Source organism: Puma concolor, chromosome F2 (genome assembly GCF_028749965.1).
Source record: "Puma concolor isolate L17-30 chromosome F2, mPumCon1.1.hap2, whole genome shotgun sequence".
In the NCBI taxonomy this organism is placed as follows: domain Eukaryota; kingdom Metazoa; phylum Chordata; class Mammalia; order Carnivora; family Felidae; genus Puma; species Puma concolor.
This window is the reverse complement of record NC_141684.1, coordinates 66,948,568-66,972,979: the sequence shown is the minus strand read 5'-3', so window position 1 is coordinate 66,972,979 and position 24,412 is coordinate 66,948,568. Positions and strand designations below refer to the sequence as shown.

The following is a 24,412-nucleotide window of genomic DNA, read 5'->3' as shown; positions in this document are numbered from 1 at the left end:
ACTGCAGGGGCGCCTGGGTGGCGCAGTCGGTTAAGCGTCCGACTTCAGCCAGGTCACGATCTCACGGTCCGTGAGTTTGAGCCCCGCGTCAGGCTCTGGGCTGATGGCTCAGAGCCTGGAGCCTGTTTCTGATTCTGTGTCTCCCTCTCTCTCTGCCCTTCCCCCATTCATGCTCTGTCTCTCTCTGTCCCAAAAAATAAATAAACGTTGAAAAAAAAAAAAAAAAGTTTAAAAAGGAAACTGCAATGGATGTTAAAGCACAGTTGACTATAAGCACTGAATCATAAATGAAGATTCAAAGAATGATAGCATTAGTAAGTGTACATACTAAGGTTCTTAATTAGATAATATAAAAATTAAATATAAAAGGAAACATTTTAATGTGTTTGTTTCCAAAATATTTATCAATCAAACAAGTAGGATAAACCACCACTAATGGTTTAACAGCTAGATAAGGCAATTTTTTTTCAGTCTGGAAATTTAAATATCCATTCCCCTTAATATATGTTGTATTTGTTTTATTAAGAAACCAAATATCCTCCCATATAGCAACTAAAGAAATTTTTTTTAATAATAAAGGTATTAAAAATATGTGCCTGAACAGGTATGTAAAACTGATTCTGGGTTTGCAAATGGTCCATAGTCGCACAAGGTTTGTGTTGAAGTTTGGATGAAGATCGTTCTGATTTTATTCCATCTTGTAAGTAGCCCTCCTGTTCCACTTTTCTTCGCATGGTAGAATTCCAATGATTTTTGATAGAATTATCAGTCCTAAGAAATGAAAGTGTATAATTTAAAAAGAAAAAAAGGATTCCACAAATTTTAACACTGTATAAAATGTAAGTGCTTAAAAAAATTTTTTACAAACAATGAAACTAGATACATTTTTTCATGTTTACTTATTTATTTTGAGAGAGAGAGAGAGAGAGAGAGAGAGGGAGGGAGGGAGGGAGGGAGGGAGGGAGGGAGGGAGGGAGGGAGAGGGGCAGCTGGAGAGGGAGAAAGAAAATCCCAAGACTCTCCACAGGGCTCGATCACATAAACCATGACCTGAGCTGAAATCAAGAGTCAGATGCTCAACTGGCTGAGCCACCCAGGAGCCCCAGTACTTTTTTAATTCAAAAGATAAACTGTCCATCTATAGATCAGGCACAGTTCTAAATAGTGGAGATATAGCAGTGAATAAGAAAGTCCCTGCTTTTGGGAATGCAAGCTGGTGCTGCCACTCTGGAAAACAGCATGGAGCTTCCTCAAAAAACTAAAAATAGAACTACCATACGACCCAGCAATTGCACTACTAGGTATTTATCCAAGGGATACAGGTGTGCTGTTTTGAAGGGACACATGCACCCCCATGTTTATAGCAGCACTAGGCAACAATAGCCGAAGTATGGAAAGAGCCCAAATGTCCATCAGTGGATGAATGGATAAAGAAGATGTGGTATATATACACAATGAAGTATTGCTTGGCAGTCAAAAAACAATGAAATCTTGCCATTTGCAACTACATGGATGGAACTGGAGGGTATTATGCTAAGTGAAATTAGTTCGAGAAAGACAAATATCATATGACTTCACTCATATGAGGACTTTAAGAGACAAAACAGATGAACGTAAAGGGAAGGGAAACAAAAATAATATAAAACAGGGAGGGGGACAAAACGTAAGAGACTTTTAAATATGGAGAACAAACAGAGGGTTACTGGAGGGGTTGTGGGAGGGGGGATGAGCTAAATGGGGAAGGGGCATTAAGGAATCTACTCCTGAAATCATTGTTGCCCTACATGCTAACTAATTTGGATGTAAATTAAAAAAAATAAAACTAAAAAAAAAAAAAAAAGTGGCTAAGCAAACAATGGACATGCATGCAAAACTAGGAAATAACACACTGGAATCATTTTAAAAAGTTAGAAATGAGAACAAAATGAATGAAGAAAATATTCACTCTGCCCATGCATCTGCCCAGGTCAGAAATTTTTCTTATCCTGTCAAACTGCTTTGTTTCCAACGGTACAGTTGTAATCTAAGTTGATGAGCTAAAACACAGTTTAGTGATTTGATCTTCCCCTTGATCCAAAAGAGGTATCTTGCAAGTGGGAATCTGCCATCAGCTATCTTTCTAGACTGCTCCTTTGTATTGCTGACAACCTCATCCCAACTTGTTATTGTTGTTCCTATTGAAGCAACAAAATTTTTCTTTTCTAATACTCCTGATAAGAACTCAGGAAATTGTTTTGAACTCTTTCCTATTTTGGCAGCTCTGACATTTTATGACATTTTTCTCCACCCCTATTCCCTAAACCTTTGACCACTCCTCCCTCTTGTTTTTTTTTTGTTTTTTTTTAATAATCCTTTTCTGATTTCTTTTCTGTTTTTCTCCTCCAGTGATCATCTCCACACTGTTTTTCTCTCTGTATTCTGTCTCGGGCACTTCATCCAATTTTTACATTTTCTAATCATCCCTATATGGAAGATGGACAATAATATCTATTTATTCCTATATTCCTGACCCTTCCTCAAGCTTTGCACTCATATTTCCAACGCCCCACTGAACATGATCAGTGGGAGATGCTACCCTATACTAACATATAATGTATCTGAACAAAAATTTACTCCAGTGAGTTCTCCTTTCCTTCCCTGTACCTGTTAATATATAATCAATCTTTCTCTCATCAAGGATTGAAGCTTTGAAGCTATCTTTTTCTTTTTAATTTCCTTCTACTTCTCTCCCCTAACCTCCAAATCCACTAGTAATCAAGGCATGCTAATAATTCATTCAAAATTGCTTCTCACATCTGGCCCTTTCATTACATTCATACCATTACCAGAGTCCATGTCCTTATTACTTCACATCTGGATTCAGATTAAGATGTAGGGATCATGTAGTAAGCAACTGATAGGTGCCAGATACTGCTAGCTGCTTTCATAAACATTGAATCCTTCCTTAAATTCTCTCTCTTCCAGACTATCCTCTACCCAACTTTCAGATTAATATTCATAAAATGTTAACTTAGTCATCTTTTCTTTCTCCTGGCAATAGCCCTGCAGTGGCTCATTCAACGGCAAACAACTATGTTTCTTCACTTCTTTTTAACATTAACTCTACTCCACTGAAGTTACATCTTTGTTAAATGCTGTATATACTGTGGTATATTGAAAAAGAGGCCATAGACTTTCCCCATCCTAACATGAATACTGCTTTGCAAAGTGAATTTGTAATTCCTTCAGTCAAAATGTGTCATCTATTTCTCCAGTTTGTCTTGTGACTAGACTTGACCAATGGGACAACAGCAAACATGACTCAAGCAGAGACTTGAAAAGTGGTTTTGCATTAGGGCTTGTCCACTCTTGTTGCAGTGGGAACCTTGAGCTCACCATGTTAAATGAGACTGAGCTAGCATGATGGAGGAAAACTTTGGCTGACAGTGTAAAATCAATGGACATGGGAATGAGGCCATCCGGAATTACAGCCATCAAACAACTCACTAGCTGCCCATGTATGCACGAAAAACTCTGTGGAAATCAGCAGTCAGCCTGGACTAGAACAATCACCTGCCATCCAAAGAATCATGAACTAAATAAATTAGTTGTTTTAAACCACTTAAAAAAAAAAAAAAAGAAAGTCCCTGCTTTCATGGGGCTTATATTCTCATTGAAAGTGTGGCAGCATGGAAGGAGGGAAGAATAGAAAAACAAAAAAAATAAGAAGGAAACCATCAATGCAAACTATATTCAGCTATATATAAAAAGATCAGGGGTGCCTGGGTGGCTCAGCTAGTTAAGTGTCAAACTTCAGCTCAGATCATGATCTCACAGTTTGTGAATTCAAGTACCACATCAGGCTCACGGCAGTCAGCACAAAGCCTGCTTTGGATCCTCTGTCCCAGCCCTACCCACCCCTGCTCACGCACTCTCTCAAAAATGAATAAACATTTAACAAAAAAAAGATCATATACCATGATCAGGTGGGATTTATTCTAAAGATGCAAAGATGATTCAATATCTGCAAAACCAATCAACACCACAGTAACAAAATAAAGGATAAAAACCACGTGATTATCTTAATGCATGCAGAAAAATTATTTGATAAAATTCAACATCCATTTATGATAAAAACTCTCAACAAAGTAGGTACAGAGGAAACATACCTCACCATAATAAAGGCCCTATATGACAAATCCACAACTAACATCATAGTCAATAGTAAAAAAAGGAAAGCTCTTCCTCTAAGACAAGGATGCTCGCTCTTATCACTTTTATTCAACGTAGTTTTGGAAGCCCTAGTCATAGCAAGAAAAAGAAATAAAAGGCAACCAAATTTGAAAAAAACTAAAACTGTCACCATTTCAGATGGATGACTGTATACAGAAAACCCTAAAGAGTCAACCAAAAAAAAAAACAAAACAAAAAAAAAAACATTAGTACTAATAAGTGAATTCAGTAGAATTACAATATACTAAATTAGTATATAGAAATCTGTTTTCTTTTTTTTTTTTAATTTTTTTTTAACGTTTTATTTTATTTTTGAGACAGAGAGAGACAGAGCATGAACGGGGGAGGGTCAGAGAGGGAGGGAGACACAGAATCTGAAACGGGCTCCAGGCTCTGAGCTGTCAGCACAGAGCCCGAGGCGGGGCTCGAACTCACGGACCGCGAGATCATGACCTGAGCCCAAGTCGGACGCTTAACCGACTGAGCCACCCAGGCACCCCAGAAATCTGTTGTTTCTAGGGGCGCCTGGGTGGCTCAGTCAGTTAAGCATCCGACTTGGGCTCAGGTCATGATCTCGCGGTCCGTGAGTTCGAGCCCCGCGTCGGGCTCTGTGCTGACTGCTCAGAGCCTGGAGCCCGTTTCAGATTCTGTGTCTCCCTCCCTCTCTGACCCTCCCCCGTTCATGCTCTGTCTCTCTCTGTCTCAAAAATAAACGTTAAAAAAAAAAAAATTAAAAAAAAAAAGAAATCTGTTGTTTCTAATACAGTAATAACAAACTATCAAAAAGAAATTAAGAAAATAATACCATTCACAACTACATCAAACAGAATACTTAGGAATAAATTTTACCAAGTAGGTGAAAGACCTGTAGTCTGAAAACTGTAAGACACTGATAAAAGAAACCAAAAATGGCACAGATAAATGGAAAGATATACTATGCTCATGGACTGGAAGGATCGTTAAAATGCACATACTACGAAAAGCAATCCACAGATTCAATGCAATCCCTACCAAAATACCAATGGTATTTTTCATAGAGCTGGAACAAATAATCCTAAAACATGTATAGAGCCACAAAACACCCCAATAGCCAAAGCAATCTTGAGAGAGAACAAAGCTAGAAGTATCATTCTCCCTGGTTTCAAACTATACTACAAAATGACAGTAATCAAAACAGTATGGTAATGACAAAAAACAGAAACACAAAGGAACCAAATAGTCCAGAAATAAACCCACAGTCAATTAATTTTCAACAAATGAGGCAAGAACATCCAAATGGGAAAAAGACAGTCTTATCAATAAATTGTGCTGGGAAAACTGGACAAGTACATGGAAAAGAATGAAAATGGACCACTTTCTTACACCATATACAAAAATAAACTCAAAATAGATCAAAGGCCTAAATATAAGATCAGAAACCATAAAACTACTCGAAGGAAACAGGCTGTTAGCCCTTGGACATTGGCCTAAGCAGTATTTTTTTCATTTGTCTCCTCAGGCAAGGACAACAAAAACAAACAAATGGGACTACATCAAACTAAAAAGCTTTTGCACAGTGAAGGAGACCATCAACAAAACAAAAAGCCTACTGAATGGGAGGAGATATTTACAAATGATATAATCAGTAAGGATTAACATCCAAAATATATAAAGAACTCACACAACACAGTATCAAAAAACAACCCAATTAAAAAATGAGGAGAGTTTATGAACATTTCTCCAAAGAAGATATGCAGATGGGGGCACCTGGCTGGCTCAGTGGATGATGCGACTCTTGATCTCAGTCAGGGTCCTAAGTTCGAGCCCCACGCTGGATGTGGAGCCTACTTAAAAGAAAAAAAATTTTGTTTAATTAAAAAAAAAAAAAAGAAGATATGCAGATGGCTAATAGACACATGAAAAGATGCTCAACATCACTAATCATCAGGGAAACTCAAGTCAAAACCACAATGAGATATCACTTCACACAGATCAGAATGGCTACTATCAAAAAGACAACAGGGCACCTGGGTGGCTCAGTTGGCTGAGCATCTGACTATTGCTCAGGTCATGATCCCAGGGTCATATGATCGAGCTCCCACATCAGGCTCCGTGCGAAGCATGGAGCCTGCTTAAGACATTCTTTCTCTCGGGGCGCCTGGGTGGCGCAGTCGGTTAAGCGTCCGACTTCAGCCAGGTCACGATCTCGCGGTCCGTGAGTTCGAGCCCCGCGTCGGGCTCTGGGCTGATGGCTCGGAGCCTGGAGCCTGTTTCCGATTCTGTGTCTCTCTCTCTCTCTGCCCCTCCCCCGTTCATGATCTGTCTCTCTCTGTCCCAAAAATAAATAAACATTGAAAAAAAATTTAAAAAAAAAAAAAAAAAAAAAAAAAAGACATTCTTTCTCTCTCTCTCTAACTAAAAAAAAAAAAAAAAAAAAAGACAAGAAATAACAAGTGTTGGCAGGGATGTGGAGAAAAAAGAATCCTCCTGCACTGTTGGGAATGCAAAAAGGTGCAGCCACTACGGAAAATAGTATGAAGTTTCCTCAAAAAACTTAAAAGCAAAACTACCATAAGATCCAGTAGTTCCACTTCTGGAAATCTATCTGAAAAAAGCAAAAACACTAATTCAAAAAGATATACACACCCCATGATCATTGCAGCATTATATACAGTCAAGATATGGAATTAACCCAAGTGGCCACTGACAGATGAATGGAAAAAGATATGGCATATACATACAATGGAATATCACTCAGTCATAAAAAAGAACAAAATCTTGTCACTTGCTACAACATAGATGGAGCAAGAGGGTATTCTGCTAAGTGAAAACAGTCAGGTAAAGATAAATACCATACAATTTCACTTATCTATGGAATCTAAAAAACAAAGCAAACAGACAAAACAGAACAGAAACAGACTCATGGAAACAAAGAACTATGTGATGGTTGCCAGAGGGGGTGGGCAAAATAGGGGAAGGAGATTAAAAGTACAAACTTCCACTTATAAAATAAACAAGACATGGGGATACAATGTATAGCATAGGGAATACAGTTAATAATAGGTAACAATTTTGTGATGGTGGCAGATAGTAGCTAGATTTAGATGGTGATCACTTAATAATTCTATCCTTCATAAAATTTACATTTACTGAGAACCTACTTTATGTTAAAGCACTAAGCTAGCTGAGTAAAAATATATGTAAGACTGAAAACATCAGAATTTTCTAAACCAAGTTGAGTAACCTGAATAAAAAACTTAACACTATGCTTTAATTTCCTTATCTATTAAAAAAAAAAGGACAGCATTGTTTGCTCTGCATATTTCACTTACATATAAAGATTAATTAAAAATATAGGTAAAAGCATTTTATAAACTATGAAGTATAATATAGAGACTACATACAGCAATTAAAAAAACAAAACAAAACATGCATACCTTCTGAGTGAGGTATGGATTTTCCCAAGGTTGATGGTCTACTGTACTACAATAGGGAAAAATTTCAACCAGTGCAATGTACAGTAATACTTACAACGTATAGTATACAGCGGTATATCACTCTCCCAGAAGGAAATTCTGTATTTTAGCCACAGGGATATATACACTACTCTCATGATTTGAATCATACCATAATTAATTAAGAATTAAATTTTGTCTAATGAACTTTCATAGTTTATTTCAGGCAATGTATTTGCTATTCCCTGGTCTTATGCATAGAATCTAGTATGAAAGAAATCTCTTCAATTTACATTCTATTCCAACCAGGTTTGTACACAGAAGGTCTGTCTGACTGGCACTGATAAGTAAACAATCTAGGAAGTTATTAAATATTCACATAATCGGAAGGTCTATCATTTTACTGCACAAATTACTGCTATAAAATATTTCATTAAGAAAGTAATTCTATTGCTTACACAAAATTTATTACAAATAGGCCCAAAACGTTGCTTGTCTAAATTTCAATTATAAAAGTAATTCTATCCCTCATACAGAATTTATTACAAATAGGCCCAAAAACTTGCTTGTCTAAATTTATTACAAATAGGCCCAAAAGGATGCTTGTCTAAATTTCAATTATAAAAGTAATTCTATCCCTTATTTATTACAAATAGGCCCCCGAAATAAATAGAATTTATTACAAATAGGCCCCCGAAAATTGCTTGTCTAAAAAAAAAATAAAAGTCATGGGGTACTTGCAGATATATTTAATAGTAACATAATAAAGATCAAGTTTAAGTACAGGAAAATGTATATACATTTATATAAGCACCTTCCAGGAAGCAGTTTGGCAATTTCTGCCCAACGATTTCCCAGCCGCTTATGTGCTTCATAGATGATCCTGTCCTCCTCTTCTGTCCAGGAAGATTTCTTTACCTCAGGATTCAGATGATTATGCCATCTTTCTCTACACTGCTTGCCTATTCTTCCTTTCAAATGTTTTGCAATTAAAGACCATCTTTTTGGCCCATATTTCTGAACTAATTCAATAACCTAAGAAACAGAAAAAACAAAGTTTAAAAAAGCAATACCTTTTTAAAAGTTTATTCATGGGGATGCAATGTACAGCACAGTGACTATAGTTAACACCGTAATGCAGGGGCGCCTGGGTGGCTAGGGGGTTAAGCATCTGACTTCAGCTTAGGTCATGATCTCACAGTTCGTGAGTTCAAGCCCCACATCAGGCTCTTCACTGACAGCTCAGAGCCTGGAGCCTGCTTTGGATTCTGTGTCTCCCTTTCCCTCTGTCCCTCCCCTGCTCATGCTATGTGTCTCTCTCAAAAATAAATAAACATTAAAAAAAAAAGTAAAAATAAATAAAAACTATACTGTAATGCACATCTGAAAGTTATTAGATCTTAAAAATTCTCATCACAAGAAAAAAAATTTTTTAACTATATATGATGACAGATGCTAACTAGAATCCTTGTTGTGATTATTTAGCAATACAAACCAAGAGCAAATCATTATGTGGTACACTTGAAACTACTATAGTGTTACATGTCAATTTAACATGACACAGTGAGAATACATCTCAATTTGAAAAAAGCATTACCTTGATAGAATTTTAAAACATAACTCAAGAATACTATTTCTTTTAAATGCATTAAATCCAAACCACAACTACTAATTGTTAAGTTTATTTAAGTTACTAATAAGTTAACTAATAAATACTAATTCAGCATTGGCCAAGTACAAAAGTTTACCTCAAACTTATCTAAAATACAATGTGCTAATTAAAGTGACTTGTAGGGGCGCCTGGGTGGCGCAGTCGGTTAAGCGTCCGACTTCAGCCAGATCATGATCTCGCGCTCCGTGAGTTCGAGCCCCGCGTCGGGCTCTGGGCTGATGGCTCAGAGCCTAGAGCCTGTTTCTGATTCTGTGTCTCCCTCTCTCTCTGCCCCTCCCCCGTTCATGCTCTGTCTCTCTCTGTCCCAAAAAAATAAATAAACGTTAAAAAAAAAAAATTTAAAAAAAAATAAAATAAAAAAAAAAATAAAGTGACTTGTAAGTTAAAATGTTATCACTGAAAATCAATTTAACGGTAAAAATGTTGAGACTTATAGATTTTCTACTCTTTCTTTAAAAAAAGCTTCAGTTGGAGGCCAAATAAATCAGTTTGGAAGCAAGAAGGATCTACAAAGTTATTGTCTTCTCATTTATTCCTTTCTCATACTAAAAGGATACAGAACACACATTATAAAACCTATCACTGACCATCAAGTAAATCTTACCAGTTCTGAGCCTAGTAAACTTTTTTTTTCCCTTGAGTGGCAGGAAAAAATGCTCTAATTCCTCAACCCTATTAACAACATTTCTGCCATAAAGAGCATGAACTAAAGCCAATTCCTAGTGGAGGGCAGCAACTTTCCCATTCTTCTCAGTCTTTTATAAAACAAACAATTACCTTAATATCGAAATCACCAAACCTTTTAGAAATACAGTGCTCTGGTATCTATCTTATTTTGGGGCACATTATAGGTCAAGAGGGAAAGTTAAGAATGACTTCCTCACATATCATGTTATCAGATAAAATTAAAATCAAATTAAATTGTTTTTTAAAATGTTAACTCAATTTTCAACAAGCTATACCCTAAATGTTACTCACCTAAGCTCTAAATAAGATAAATAAGCTAATAACATTTTTCCTTCTGTAAACTAAACTCACAAAGAAAAGCTATATATATTATACTTGGTTTGACTCAATTCAGAAAAACTATATTTCAAGACATTCAACTTTCAATTCTTCTACAAGCAGCAACCAAATCAAAGTGATTTAAACATAACCTTTGTGACAAAACAATACATTAGGAAAAAAAAAAAAGCCAATCCACCTACACAGTGAGAATAAAATATATGAACATGTTACCCTCTGATCTTCTTCTTTAGTCCAGGGACCCTTTATCAATTCTGGATTTAAAACTTTCTGCCATCGATGCTGGCACTGAAAATCTGAACGATTCTGAAAGAATTGATAATTTTGTTATTGAACAATTGTCTTCCAGCCTAAACTCAAGAAGAAAGTCTTCAAGAATAATGCATTCAATAACATTCTTTAAACTGTAATATTTATCTCATATGCCTGTGTCTCAATTCATTTTTAAATTAAAGTCTCTGGCAGGGCTTAGACTATATATTTTTAAGTATATATCTCTACACTGTGCCTTATAACACAGATACTGCCATGGAGAAATGTATCTGAGCACTTGGGTGGCTCAGTCGGTTAAGTGTCTGACTTCAGCTCAGGTCATGATATCACAGTTTGTGGGTTTGAGCCCCATGTAGGGCTCTGTGCTGACAGCTCAGAGCCTGGAGCTTGCTTTGGATTCTGTGTCTCCCTCTCTCTGCCCCTTCCCCATCTGCATTCTGTCTCTCTCTCTCAAAAATAAATAAACATTAAAAAAAAATGTATCTAAGATTGAGAAATAAAAGAGAGTAAACAGAAAACTATACAAAATAGACAAATGAACTCAAATAGCACAGTAGTCTGGATTCATACAGTACAGCAGTACTTAACTTTATACAATTTAAAAACCCCCAAAGGCATTACTAGGCCACTGCATGGTACTTAAAGGATTTTTATACATGATGACCTCCAAGTTATCAAGAAAAAACGAGAGGCGCCTGGGTTATTCAGTCGGTGGGGCATCTGACTTCGGCTCAGGTCATGATCTTGCAGACCATGAGTTCAAGCCCCACATCGAGTTCTGTGCTGACAGCTCAGAGCCTGGAGCCTGTTTCGGATTCTGTGTCTCCCTTTCTCTGCCCCTCCCTGCTCACACTGTGTGTGTGTGTGTCTCTCTCTCTCAAAAATAAACATTAACTCCTATGTATAATAAATAATAATAATAATAATAATAAAACAGTTAACTTCATGAATGACAAAAATATTAGAAGTATATAAAGGGATAAATACAAATACTTTGTTTACCAGTCACTGCCTTTGTGTCTAGTGGGTCTCAAGTTATTTTTATTTAAACTGAGTTTCTTCATTTATGGCTTCAAAACATCAATGCTGATCCATTTTTAAGGCTATCGTTTTCTTCAAAATAATCAGACTGCTCCTGTATGTGCTTGTAGCATTTCTTTGTTCACTTCATTTGCTGCTATACCCTCAAGTTAAACTGGTAAACCTAATATAAATAACTTTTCTAATTTAGTTTCCATTTATCTAACACCTGCTAAATGTCAGGAAATACGCCCAACATCCTATATGTCATTTCTAATTCTCACAACAATACTACAAAAACGAGTACTATTATTTACATATTATAGACAAGGAAGCTGAACATCAAAGAAGTTAGTAATTTTTCCAAGAGCAAACAGCTAGTAGAGCTGGCACTTGAATATAGATCAGACTGACTCCAAAACTTATGTACTTTCCATTATCTGGTCTCAATTTTCAGGTTATGTTGAAAAGCATCATAACAATTTAGAAAGAACATAGGTAATCTGATTTCTGATATCCACAGTAGTCAAAACAAATTCAAATGTGACTATTTTGCCTCCCTACCTTTAATGTAGTAAGGAACAAAAGGAATATATGTAAATTATAAATTTATAAATTTTGTAAATTATAAACTTACATACTAATGAATAGCATGTGAATAGTATGTAAATTATAAAATTACATACATATGTATGTATGTAATATAAAATTACATATATACATACTAATGAATAGCATGTGAATAGTATGATGAACGAACAATAAGTAGAATTCTTTTAAAGATCAATAACACCTTAAAATCCAAATAAAGGTTGACAAACTTTCAACAGAGCTTTTTCTGATTTTATTCATTAGGTGCCAAAAGATTTCCATACATTTAACTTCTCTCAGAATGTTTTAACATTTATCAGCAAATATTTATAAAGCCCTACCCAAACCTAGTATTTTCATTTTAGATTAGTAATCTTTTTAGGCCCCTATATAAACTAATTACTAGAAAAATCGGACTTTTTAAGCCTTTGGCCACTATAGGAAGATCAGAAAAACAGAGATGTTTTTAGAAAGGAAACCTAAGTCTAAAATAATGAAGACACATTTTTGAAAAACAGCAAATTTAACCCAATAGCTTATGTTATCCATGTTATAAATAGAAGAAAATATTTCACTCACTTGAAGATGACTAGCAATTAGAGTCCAATCATCAGTTCCGTGTTGTTCAACCAACTTCTTTAACTTATCATCCTATTAAAACAGGTGTGAAAATTAGAAAGCTTTCTTTCCTTTGCCTATTCCTCTATCGCTAAATATAGATAACTGTCTAATTCTTTCATGTCATATCTGATGACCATTAGTAGAAGGATAAGCCACTGTAATACAAGCTCTCGCATTTACTACAGTGTTTCTGTCAGTCTTAACATCATACCACTATTCACACCTCTGGTGGAAGAAAAATATGTGCCTAACAGTTGATGAATAGCTTTTCTCATGTTTTGCTTTTCAAGATCTTTAATTCCTTTATTAAATATTATTAACCAATAAGTACAACCTTATCATGTAATTACCTCATCTCTTGTCCATTTTACTCTGTTCCAGAGTTTCTTCAATCCTTTTTGTTGTGGTACTTCATAATCATGATCAGCATACTGGAGGTCATCATCCTCATCCTCACTAAAACAACAACAACAACAACAACAAAAAAAACACAATTGTTGGGGCGCCTGGGTGGCTCAGTCGGTTGAGCATTTGACTCTTGATTTCGGCTCAGGTCATGATCTCATGGTTCATGAAATAAAGCCCCTTGTTGGGATCCACACTGACAGCATGGAGCCTGCTTGGGATTCTCTCTCTCCCTCTCTCTCCACTCTGTGTGTGTGTCTCTCTCTCTAAATAAATATATAAACTTAAAAAAAAATTGTGAAATCAAGAATTTTATGCAACTTTGTAAATTCAATCATTGAATCTGTGTATACAGGTATGACTGAAGAAGCCACCCAGACTAAAAACATACGTCCCAACAGATTCAAGATATAACAAAGTAAGAGTTATACAATGTAGAGTAGCTATAGTTCTCACTGACACCAGGAGTTGATATGCCATCAGGGGTCAATTGTAGACAAGGAAAGAGTTTATGTCATGCTAAGGAGTTTGACTTTCATTCTTTATTTGACCCTTTATCCTAAAGGGTCAAAGGACTTTAAGTAAGGGAGTAAAACACAAATATCTCATGTTTCAGAAAAATCACTGGCAGGATGTAGAGAAATGGAGGAAGACCAATTAGTAATTTTTGATAATAATCCAAGTAAAAAATCATTAGGGCCTGACACTGGTAAGGGTAAAATACAAAACACAGTCACATCCAGTTAAAAGAAACAATGGAAGAAATGATCCATTAACGTTACAATAACAACAAAAAAATTAAAACATGTAGAAATAATATGAATATACAAGATCAAAATATAGTAAACAACAAAACACTATTGTAATACACATTAGATCTGAACAAATGGAAAAAACATTCAGACCACATTCCTGGATAGGAACAGAATTACAGATGTCCATTCTCCCTAAAATAATTCATAAATTTAAATTAAATTAAAATACCATTATATTCTCAGAGGAATTTAAACATGCTGATTCTATAGTTCATATGGAAAAGTAAACAAATAGCACTACCCAGTGAAGACATACTGTAGAGAAACAATAAATAAAACAGAATACTACCGGCACACAGATACACAGATCAATGGAAGAGACTAGAACATTCAGAAAAAAACAAAATCCAAATGGGAATTCGGTAAATTTTAACAGTAACATATCAAATCAGTGGTGTGAAGATGGATTTTTCAATAAATGGTAAGGCAGAGGGTAACAAATTTTAAAAACAAACTTTGAGGGGCGCCTGGGTGGCTCAGTTGGTTGAGCATCCGACTTCGGCTCAGGTCATGATCTCATGGTTCGTGAGTTCAAACTCTGCATCAGGCTCTGTGCTGACAGCTTGGAGCCTGCAGCCTGCTTCGGATTCTGTGTCTCCCTCTCTCTCTGACCCTTCCCGGCTCATGCTCTGTCTCTCTCTCAAAAAATAAATAAATATGGGGCGCCTGGGTGGCGCAGTCGGTTAAGCGTCCGACTTCAGCCAGGTCACGATCTTGCGGTCCGTGAGTTCGAGCCCCGCGTCAGGCTCTGGGCTGATGGCTCAGAGCCTGGAGCCTGTTTCCGACTCTCTGTCTCCCTCTCTCTCTGACCCTCCCCCGTTCATGCTCTGTCTCTCCCTGTCCCAAAAATAAATAAACATTGAAAAAAAAAAATTAAAAAAAAAAAAAAATAAATAAATAAAATTAAAAAATAAAAAATAAAAAATAATTTAAAAACAAACTTTGAGTCCTACTTTAAAATAAAAAACTTTAGATGAAGCAAATATATTTTTTAAAAAACGAAACTGTAACAATACTATTTTAAAAAAAAAAATAGGGTAGGCCTGGGCACCTGGCTGGCTCAGTCAGAGAAGAGTGTGAGTTTTAGTCCCATGTTGAGTGTAAAGATTAGTTCAATAAATAAAATTGAAAAAAATAGGGTAGGGGAGGCTGGGTGACTCTGTTGGTTAAGCATTGGACTCGATTTCAGCTCAGGTCATGATCTCATTTCATTTTGTGGGATTGAGCTCCACACAGGGCTCTGTGCTGACACCACAGAGCCTGCTTGGGATTCTTTCTCCCTTGCTTTCTGCCCCTCTCCTTCCCCTGTGTGAACACGTACACTAATGCACACACACATTCTCTCTCCCAAAATAAATAAATAAACTTAAAAAAAAAATAGGGTAGAATTCCATCTTTTTATATCCTTGAGTAGAATGGATCTAAATATAACAAAATCAAGAAACCATAAAAGAATAAACCAACGAAGGTAGTAATAGTGGCAACAATAAGAAGTGCATGAAAATGACAAATATGAAAAAAGTAGAAAAAGATTTTGCAAGGAATCAATGACTCCAAAATTCCTGGCTTTGGGAGCATAAACAGAGCTATCCACCAAGATAAAGAATAGAAGGAAAAACAGAACTTTGGGAGGGAGAAGAGAATGGGGAGAGTCTCAGGCAGTTTTGGACTAGCTAATTTCAAGGCACTTGAGAAATATATAAGAGGAGATATCTAGAATAGCACAGTCCAATAGAAATATAATGCAGCCATATATGTAATTTCCTAGTAGCCACATTTTAAAAATAAAAACATGTCAAAATAATGTTATTTAATACATTAAAAATTATCACATAATCAACATAATCATGAGCTACTTTACATTCCTTTTTTCTTACTAAAGAAAATCTAGTGTGTATTTTATACTTAGAGTACATTGCAATTCAGACTAACCACATGTCAACAGCTCAATAGCCACATGTGGGAAGTGGCTATCCTATGGGCAGAGCAAATCTAGAAGGCAACTAGGCCCAATATCTTCAGCTCAGGTAGGAGGCCTAGGGTAGACACATAGTTTTGACAGTCACCAGCATACAGAGAACAATTAAAGCCATGAGAGCACAAATCCCCAGAAGAGAGGGCAGGTCTTTATGATAAACTGAACCAGAAGACTTTGAGTAGCTAGAGGACTGAATACAGTCATGAGCATCTGATAATAACAAGAGCTAATATTTGTTTAAACTTTCTAAGTACCAGACATTAGGTCGTCTATGAAATTTCTCTCTTAAAACCCCACAACAACCCCAAGAATATTATTATTCCCATTTTACATAATAGGGAGCTTTGACTTAGAAAATTAACTTCTTGCCCATAGTTATGCCAAACACAGCATGACTGAACTCCAAAATCCACTACTTAACCACTATACTACCACATACTAGAAAAACAGGGAAGAAGCTGGAAGACACCAAAGACACCCGAAGAACCAGGTTCTAGTTACAACTTTACTTATTTTGCATCCTTGGACATATTAACCTCTTAGGGCTTTAGTTTACCTGTTAGTGAAATGAGCACCTACCTGATAGTGCTTCTTTAAGGATAAAATTAAATGAAAAAACACATAAAATACCTCATATAGGATTGTGGCACAGAGAGGTAGTTCAACATTAGTATTATGTGCATAGGCTGAATGACCAGCAATATCCATGATTATTTCTATTTCAACTCTTTTCCAAAAATTCACTCAGATTTCAAACAGTTAACGTTTGATGATTTGTTTAATCTCAATGTAATATATTTAAGAACATGTGGGCAGTTCCTAATATCTACACATAGTTTAGTTCTTACAAAACTGAAACATGGAGGCCTAGATTTAACATATACTGTCTACAGATCCTTTGCAGGAACTTGATTTCCCTTGATTTGTCACTTCTATAGGACCAAAATTCTTCATATCTGACCAAGCAAGACTCCAAGAACCCTAAGTCCCCTACCTATATAGCTATCTATCTCTGCTTCAGTTCAATACATTTCAACATTCCAATGCTCTCTCACTAAGGCCAGTGTCTATTTGTAACATTAATCTGCCAGTCCCACTTTCATATATGTTTGTTTTGTTGAACTAATCTGAAAATAAAAGTTTAAAAAAATAAACACCTGTTATTTGCTGCCATCTTCAGCTATCAGAAATATCACCTGATTAGCCAAGATGAAATTGTTACAATGGAGATGGTTCAGGATCCAACGACTTCATAAATTTCTAAGGCTACCAAATCAGATAAACACCATATTGAGGCTTTCTGTCCCATTTGTATATATTCATGGCATCTACCCTTCCTTTTTAATGCTCATCACATATGCCAACCTTCCCAACCAAATAATAAGTTCAGGAGTGCAAAGACCATATCTGATACATTGACCTCTCTGAACACAGTACCTATATTTGTAAAATTAATGATTATTGAATGATCTTCCTTACTTTTACCTCCTCCAAGTACTCTGTATCCCAAAATTACCTCACTCCCTTCCAATCCAATCAAAATTTCCACCTCTCTCAGTACAACTGACCTCAAGTGGATATGAGAAAGAACACTTTTTTCTTTTTTTAACAAATGAAAATATCTTTAGGAGAAGGTGAAAGGCATTCCCATTTATTAAAAAGGACTTTCAAAATCCAAATGCACCTCCAAGTGGTAGAATTTTAATTGTTTGCTGAAACAAAATATTCAGTACAGAATGGGTTCTTTAGGGTATCTACTAATATTGCCTAACCTTTCCTAAAACTGTCCCTACCAACACTGACACTTCCTGCCATCCCAAAGAGCCCTCAGTCATGCTTTTCACAGCTTCCCCTCTTTCTTCCCTCCCCTCAGATCCCAAGAGCTTCCACAATAGCATATTTGAGACTGCTTTTTAAAATTGGGTTATTTCTGGATCAAAACAATATTTAATTTGGGGACCTGCCTATATAAATCTTGAGTATTCAAAAAAATATCTATATCACATCTGTACAAAATTCACCATGGGTTCTTATCAAAATATTTTAAGTTAAGGATAAGAGTCTAAAGATGTTACTTGGGTCAAAAGACTAGTGTGCAAGCAGCAGTTTTCCTGAAAACTTGTTCAACTTTAAGATTCTGCCTCATTTTTTAACCATATACTTGATTTGTGAGAAATTTCTATTTCCACATGCGGTTTCATTCTCTGTTTTGCATCAGCATGGTCATCAGTTTCAGACAGAGTTATACAGCCCAATGTTCAGGAAGCTGGGTTTTTTGAGTGGGTTAGCGTGAGGGAGGATTAAAGTAGAATTCTTAGAATCATCTCTCTACCACTGGGACTTTCCTAGAGTCTATCCACCCAGCTACTTCTTAGTTTTAGCATAAAGTTATTTCTATATTAGTTAAGTAATTGTTAAAGGATGATGTAACTTTTAAATAAGTGTGACAGAATAAGATCCTAGAAAATTATCAATATCACTAGCTACAACAGAATGATGCCTGAGAATGCCTACAATTTGCCAAGAAAAAAGAGAAGGGATAAAACTCCACAAATAATCTCACCAACATCCCACTTTCACCATTTAACAGTAAAAAAGTTCCATTGCTTAATAATGGTTAGATACCATCAAAACAAATCCGTTCTATTTTTCTGCTTTTCAATGTCTTCCTTTAGCATTTCTATATTATAGCAATCGATAATGATAATAACTAAATAAAATCAACTCCCTACCTTATAAACAAATAAGCCATTTTTAATCTAGAGTGACTGATCTAGAAGACAGCAAAATGGGTGAAATTATTGGTCCCATCACAAAGCAAAAATAGAAGAGGAATTTGGTTTCTGAATCTTCATCCAGGACTTGGTTTCCAAAATTACTCTTCCAGTTCTATTTTTTAAGTCAAAGAAAATATTTATTCTATAACTGTCTAATACATAAGCTAAGCACTATATTAAAATGAAAAGGTTTTTTTTTAAATTATGAATGAACAGTGATTAGGATGAGTATTAAACAGCAAAATGAAATGCATGCACACATACACACATAAATACTATGACTCATTAGGCCAGGAAAATGGCTAAGAATAACTCTACACTAGGCATGAGCTAATAGGATATTACAGTCATAACTTACCCTGTGAAATAATACACAAACTATTCTTGACAATATTAACACAAAATACTTGACAATATTAAGATAAAACATTAGGGAGAAGTTCAATTTTAAAGGACATTAATTATCTCACCTAAAAAGAGTAATAAAAGGTATTGAAAGGAAGAACTTGAGAATTTTTTAAAATTTACTTTTACATGAAAAGAAACTACTGGTTTGAAATTAGAGATATATCAAGTTCTTTAAAATTGGCTCTAATAAAATCACTTCAACTTGATCATATTTTAAGTCATAAACTGCATCAAATCTGAAATTTTTATCAAAATCCAAAATTATATCTTTATTATACTGTCTTAACAGGGTAATTCTGTATTTTTTAAAGTCCAATTGAATTCAAGGTATGAAAATTTACCAGGTTGATTTAATAAAGTGAAATCAGGCCACCCAGTGGTTAATATTATGTACTGCATACATGAATATTTTATTTCCAAACATAGGCTGCAAGCTAGCATCATTATAGTAAGACAAAATTGACTTCATTTGACCATTACTAATAGCAATACTGAAATAAATACTGAAGGGAATTTTACCTAGCTATTCATAAATGAAAATAATGACAGAATTTTTCTATTTTATTCCATTAGTGTATATATTTTTAAATGAGCAAGGATGATTACAAAAGGGTTCAAAACAGGATATATATTAAATCTAGAAATTACCATACAGACCATAAAATCCAACCCCCTATAAAACAGATTTAAAAACCTGGATATAGAGTTTACTTGCTTTCCTAAAACAATATTGCTAGTTAATGACAAAGCTGATTAAAAAATCAATTCTCATACTTCAGTATTCTTTTCACCCATAATACTCATTTTGCTGGAAACAACATAGTAAAATTGCTTCCCCTCACACACATACATAACCACTGAAAAACATTTTCCGATGCAAAATCTGGCTTTTACCTTTATCAAGTGTATATATCTGAATCTGTTACTACTTAAATAGCTCTTCTAGGTTCTAAATGACATTTTTTAAAGTTTATTTAAGGGTAGCCCTGGCTTTTAAAAACTAAAATTAATTACTTAATACATAATGATGCTTAAAAATCAAACACGTGTTGAGGTGCGTGGGGGGCTCAGTTTGTTGAGCTTCCGACTTCGGTTCGGGTCATGATCTCACAGTTAGTGGGTTTGAGCCCCCGTAGGGCTCTGTGCGGACAGCTCAGATCCTGGAGCCTGCTTCGGATTCTGTGTCTCCCTCTTTCTCTCCCCTACCCCACTCACACTCTGTCTCTGTCTTTGTCTCTCAAAAATAAACAAACATTAAAAACAATTTTTTTAATCAAATACATGTTAGTAACAGATATGCCAATTGGTATTGCCTGTAAAATATATCATTAAACCCCCCAGTGGGATCTAAAACTATTTAAAGTCACATTAAATGAGCCTTTTCCTTTATGTAAATCCAGTTCAGAGACACTACAGCAATCTTAAACAAAAAGCAAAAGAGCCAACATCCTTCAGTTGTTTCAACCTGAGGTAACAGTTTTTTTACTTTTTTTCCCCATATCATACAGAAAAAGTATACTACAGAATTTATGCCCATAGTCTTATGTAAATCATTTATACAGCAAAGTACAGTTTTTGCTCAAATACTTAAATAGTTGTATAGTGGAGATCTTAAATTGACTAAATTATTTCCTTTCTCATTCAACTATAAATTAAGTTCATATTTATTATTGAGATATTTAGCCAAGAAACATGAGACTACACTTTGCTCAACAAATAATTTCTCCTTCAAAACATTTCACATTCTATTCTCTTCTAAGATAAAAAAGACATATTTTCATAAATAAGCAATATAATTTAGAGCATGAAACATTCAAGTATGAAGACCCTAAGAAATACACCACACAGAGATGATAACTTCTCACCACATCCTCTACCTCCACACTCCCATAGGAACACAGCTTCACCCCACCACATTTAGTTACTCCAGCCTTATGACTTTTTAACTCATTCTACAATACATTTCAATTCATACAGCTGACAAGGAACAAAAGTCAACAGTACAATTAATGTTTAGATTTCAGGGCTCACAGTACTGCCAATAAAAGAAAATAACCTACACAGGCAAATTAGTCATTAAATCACTTCTCCTTTCTTAGTCTATTATTATTAAGCATACAAAAACTATGAAAAGAACAGACAAAATCAACCAGAGAGGGCAGGGTTCTGACATTCAAGCATCCCTGTCTAACCATAACTAAATGCTGATGATAGCATTAGCTAAGACATTCTTTCAAATAAGATTAACATCAATAGTGATAGGTAGATAATGCCACACAATAAATATAAACAAACTTCCATTACTGAGTTGACATAGTCAAGTGTCACCTTGCTTAATGAAGTTACTTTATTTTTAAAATTCTGTATATTTAAAAATCCAAAAGAAAAGGCCTAAACGAGTTCCTCAGTAATTATAATTATAGGAGCTTTTAATATTGATTGTTTTTGAAGATTAGGAAGTTAATTAGAGCAGCAATTCTCACCTGGGTGATTTCGCCCCCCAGCCTTCAAAACGCATTTGATAATCTCTGGAGACATATGATTGTCACAACTGGGGGAAACAGGGTGTTATTGGCATCTACTGGGTAGAGGCCAGGGATGCTGTTAAACATACTACAAAGCACAGGACAGCTCCCCCACCCCCAAAGAATCATCTAATCCAATATATCAATAGTGACAAGGCTGAAAATCCTATTCTAGAGGTGGGTTTATGCATGTGTATGTGTATATTTGTTCCACCTCAAGAGTTTGACCTATACTGTACTTGCCACAAAGTAACAGTCTAACAAGGACTTAATCATATATTTCATGTTGATTTCTGCGAAAATACCCTACATACAGCAGATACTTAATAAATGAACAAGGCAGCAAATATTATGTGTCGCTATTGCCAGTTTTTAACAGAAATCTGCAATGAGTGAATCCTAGTGCTAAATTCCAAGTTTGGAAATACATCTCTCGTTAAGACTTTAAGGTTGTGGACCTAGATAAAGAAAGCCATTTGTAAAACCTACCAAACATCTTTTAAGGTTTATTTAATAATAGTGACAAAAGACACCCTAGTTTTGTGCCATCTAAGTGGTTACTACACACAGTTTAGGTGTAGCTACTATAGCAACATATAAATAAAAATTAGATGAGTAAACTCCTCCTAGCAAGTTTCCAACAAAAAAATATGCCCTACCTCTGGGCAACACTTAGTTACAGTCAGAGCCAAACACGGGCACTAAAAATATTCAGTGAATCAAACATTGTTTTAAGATGAAGCTACTGGTGGTAACAGTGTGACATCTTCCCAACAGAGGATATTAAAAAGATAAACATAAAGTTGAGACACCGTAATGGTAACTACAGAACACGTCAAAACGGTCCTCTCTCATCAGCTATTCCTAAGGGGATTTTCCATACCTGTCAAGGCAGCAAAGATGGCAGAGGAGTCCCAGCGCAGGTTTATCACATAGTTCCTATTTTAATTGGTACAGTAGTTCAGAAAAAAGTCTCTCCGAATACCATTTTCAAGTCCGGGCTGTACACTAGCACTTCTACGTGCGCAGGGTACTCCCTAAAAGCGCACAGACTTACCTGGCAAGAAACTCCGACCAAGAAGCGGCTGTGCGAGATTGGAGTCTGGACGTGCGCTGTGGGGAGAATCAACTCAAAAGAGCAACCTGACCATTTGTTACTCACTTTCTGCGCCTTAAACATAGTGGTCCCCAACTCTCCACAAGTCACGGCTGGGATCCAGCCAGCCGGGCCGAAGCGGCTGCGGAGCAGCGGGAAGCAAAACCTCTGCCCTAGCTGGGGAGGGCCTGATGGGGACGCACTGGGAAAAGGAAGAGAATCTGAGCCGAGACTGTGCCAACAGGCCTGCGTAAAAGGGATGTCACCCACCTGCGCGACCTCTTCGCCATCCTTCAAGTACCGCATAGGCGCGGGCTGGGCGGGGACGCAGTTCAGCCTCCTCCAGCCTCAAGCGAATGTTCCTTGTCCCCGACCCTCCAGCCGCTTCCCTCGCTCCCTCTCCGAGGCGACCGAGAGTGGAACGCACGTCCCCGGCAGGGCAGGACGGAGGGACGGAGGGGCAGACAGCGACCCGCCCCCGGCCCGCAGCGCCACTCCTAGCCCCGGCCCGGCCCGGTCAGGGATGCCCCCAACATGTCAGCAGGCGCGCTCTCGCCCTCCCTCGACCCCTCCCGCCGCCTCTCAGCCTCCTAGCTGCGGTCCGAGCTCAGCTCCGCGGCTGGCGCCGACCCCCACCCTCACCCCGCAGCGAGCAGCTCTGCAGGGCTCGCAGCCTTCTGCAGGGTTTTGTCCGCACCGCCGAATCTCGCGCCCAGCCTCCCTCAAGAGCCGCCGTTTGAATCTGCGCACGCGGCCCCGAACCTCATTGGCTGTAGCGGCCGCACGCGGGGGGACGAGGGCGTGGTGGGGAGAGCGCGCGCGGCTGAGGGCGGGGCTGGGGAGCTGGAAGTCGGGACTGGAACTCGCGGGAGTCGGGGAAGGAGCTGGGAGTCAGGGGGTGGGGCCGCAGACCGGGCTCGCCGGTCCTGCTTTGACAGGACCCGGAGCGCGCCCAGCGCCGCACCGCGCGGAGCCTTCTGGGAAAGCGAGTTCCGGTGCTCGCAGAGGGGCGGGTCCGGAAGCTGCGGTAAGAGTCCAAACTTCCCGGAGTGTGCTGTCAGGGTCTCTGGGGGTTGGGTGGCCCCGCCTAGGCAAGTCCCCACAGCCTTCTCTCAGCCACAGTTCCTCCACTGCGAACTCCTCCGGGTGTATCCCGCCTCATTAGTTTGGAGGCGCGGTCTTCGGACTTGAGACAAATCTAACCATAAAATTTGCGCGGCCGTTATTGCTTAAGCAAAAATGTGAGCTATTTTTGCCCAGACATCATAGCTACTAGAGTAGCGAAGGCTGTGGCAGAAAACTGAATATCAAGAATAAGCAGGAGTGACAGGTGAAAAAAGGTTTTAGCTGGAAAGATGCTTGGCACGGAAAAAGGAAATAATCCAGGTCTGCGTCTGGTCTTGGCAGTGCCTGCCCTTAGCTCGCTCTCCGGGAAGTAATTGATGCGCGATGAAGAAGCCCTGATCCAGGAGAATAATGCAGGAAGACAGGAGCGGACTGGGAGTTTTGCCCGGATAAATGAGTATGGTAGTCAACTGTGGAAAGTGACGGTCTTTCCA

The 24,412-nt window shown here is 37.3% G+C and overlaps 1 protein-coding gene across 3 annotated transcripts in view; it reads right to left on the bottom strand.

The window, feature by feature from the left end:
* Nucleotides 1–23,764, bottom strand: part of MYBL1 (MYB proto-oncogene like 1) — a 45,182-nt gene extending 21,418 nt beyond the window's left edge. The window contains exons 1-6 of one of the 3 annotated variants that reach the window (XM_086695878.1): nucleotides 23,124–23,764; nucleotides 13,200–13,305; nucleotides 12,808–12,879; nucleotides 10,558–10,650; nucleotides 8,461–8,681; nucleotides 597–771 (exon numbers count right to left, since the gene is read on the bottom strand). In XM_086695878.1, the coding sequence (XP_086552004.1) occupies nucleotides 597–771; nucleotides 8,461–8,681; nucleotides 10,558–10,650; nucleotides 12,808–12,879; nucleotides 13,200–13,305; nucleotides 23,124–23,143 (687 nt within the window). In that variant the 5' untranslated portion in view covers nucleotides 23,144–23,764. The remainder of the gene's footprint in view (nucleotides 1–596; nucleotides 772–8,460; nucleotides 8,682–10,557; nucleotides 10,651–12,807; nucleotides 12,880–13,199; nucleotides 13,306–23,123) is intronic. The other 2 variants (XM_086695877.1, XM_086695875.1) reach the window with 2 other exon arrangements.
* Nucleotides 23,765–24,412: the final 648 nt, after the last annotated feature.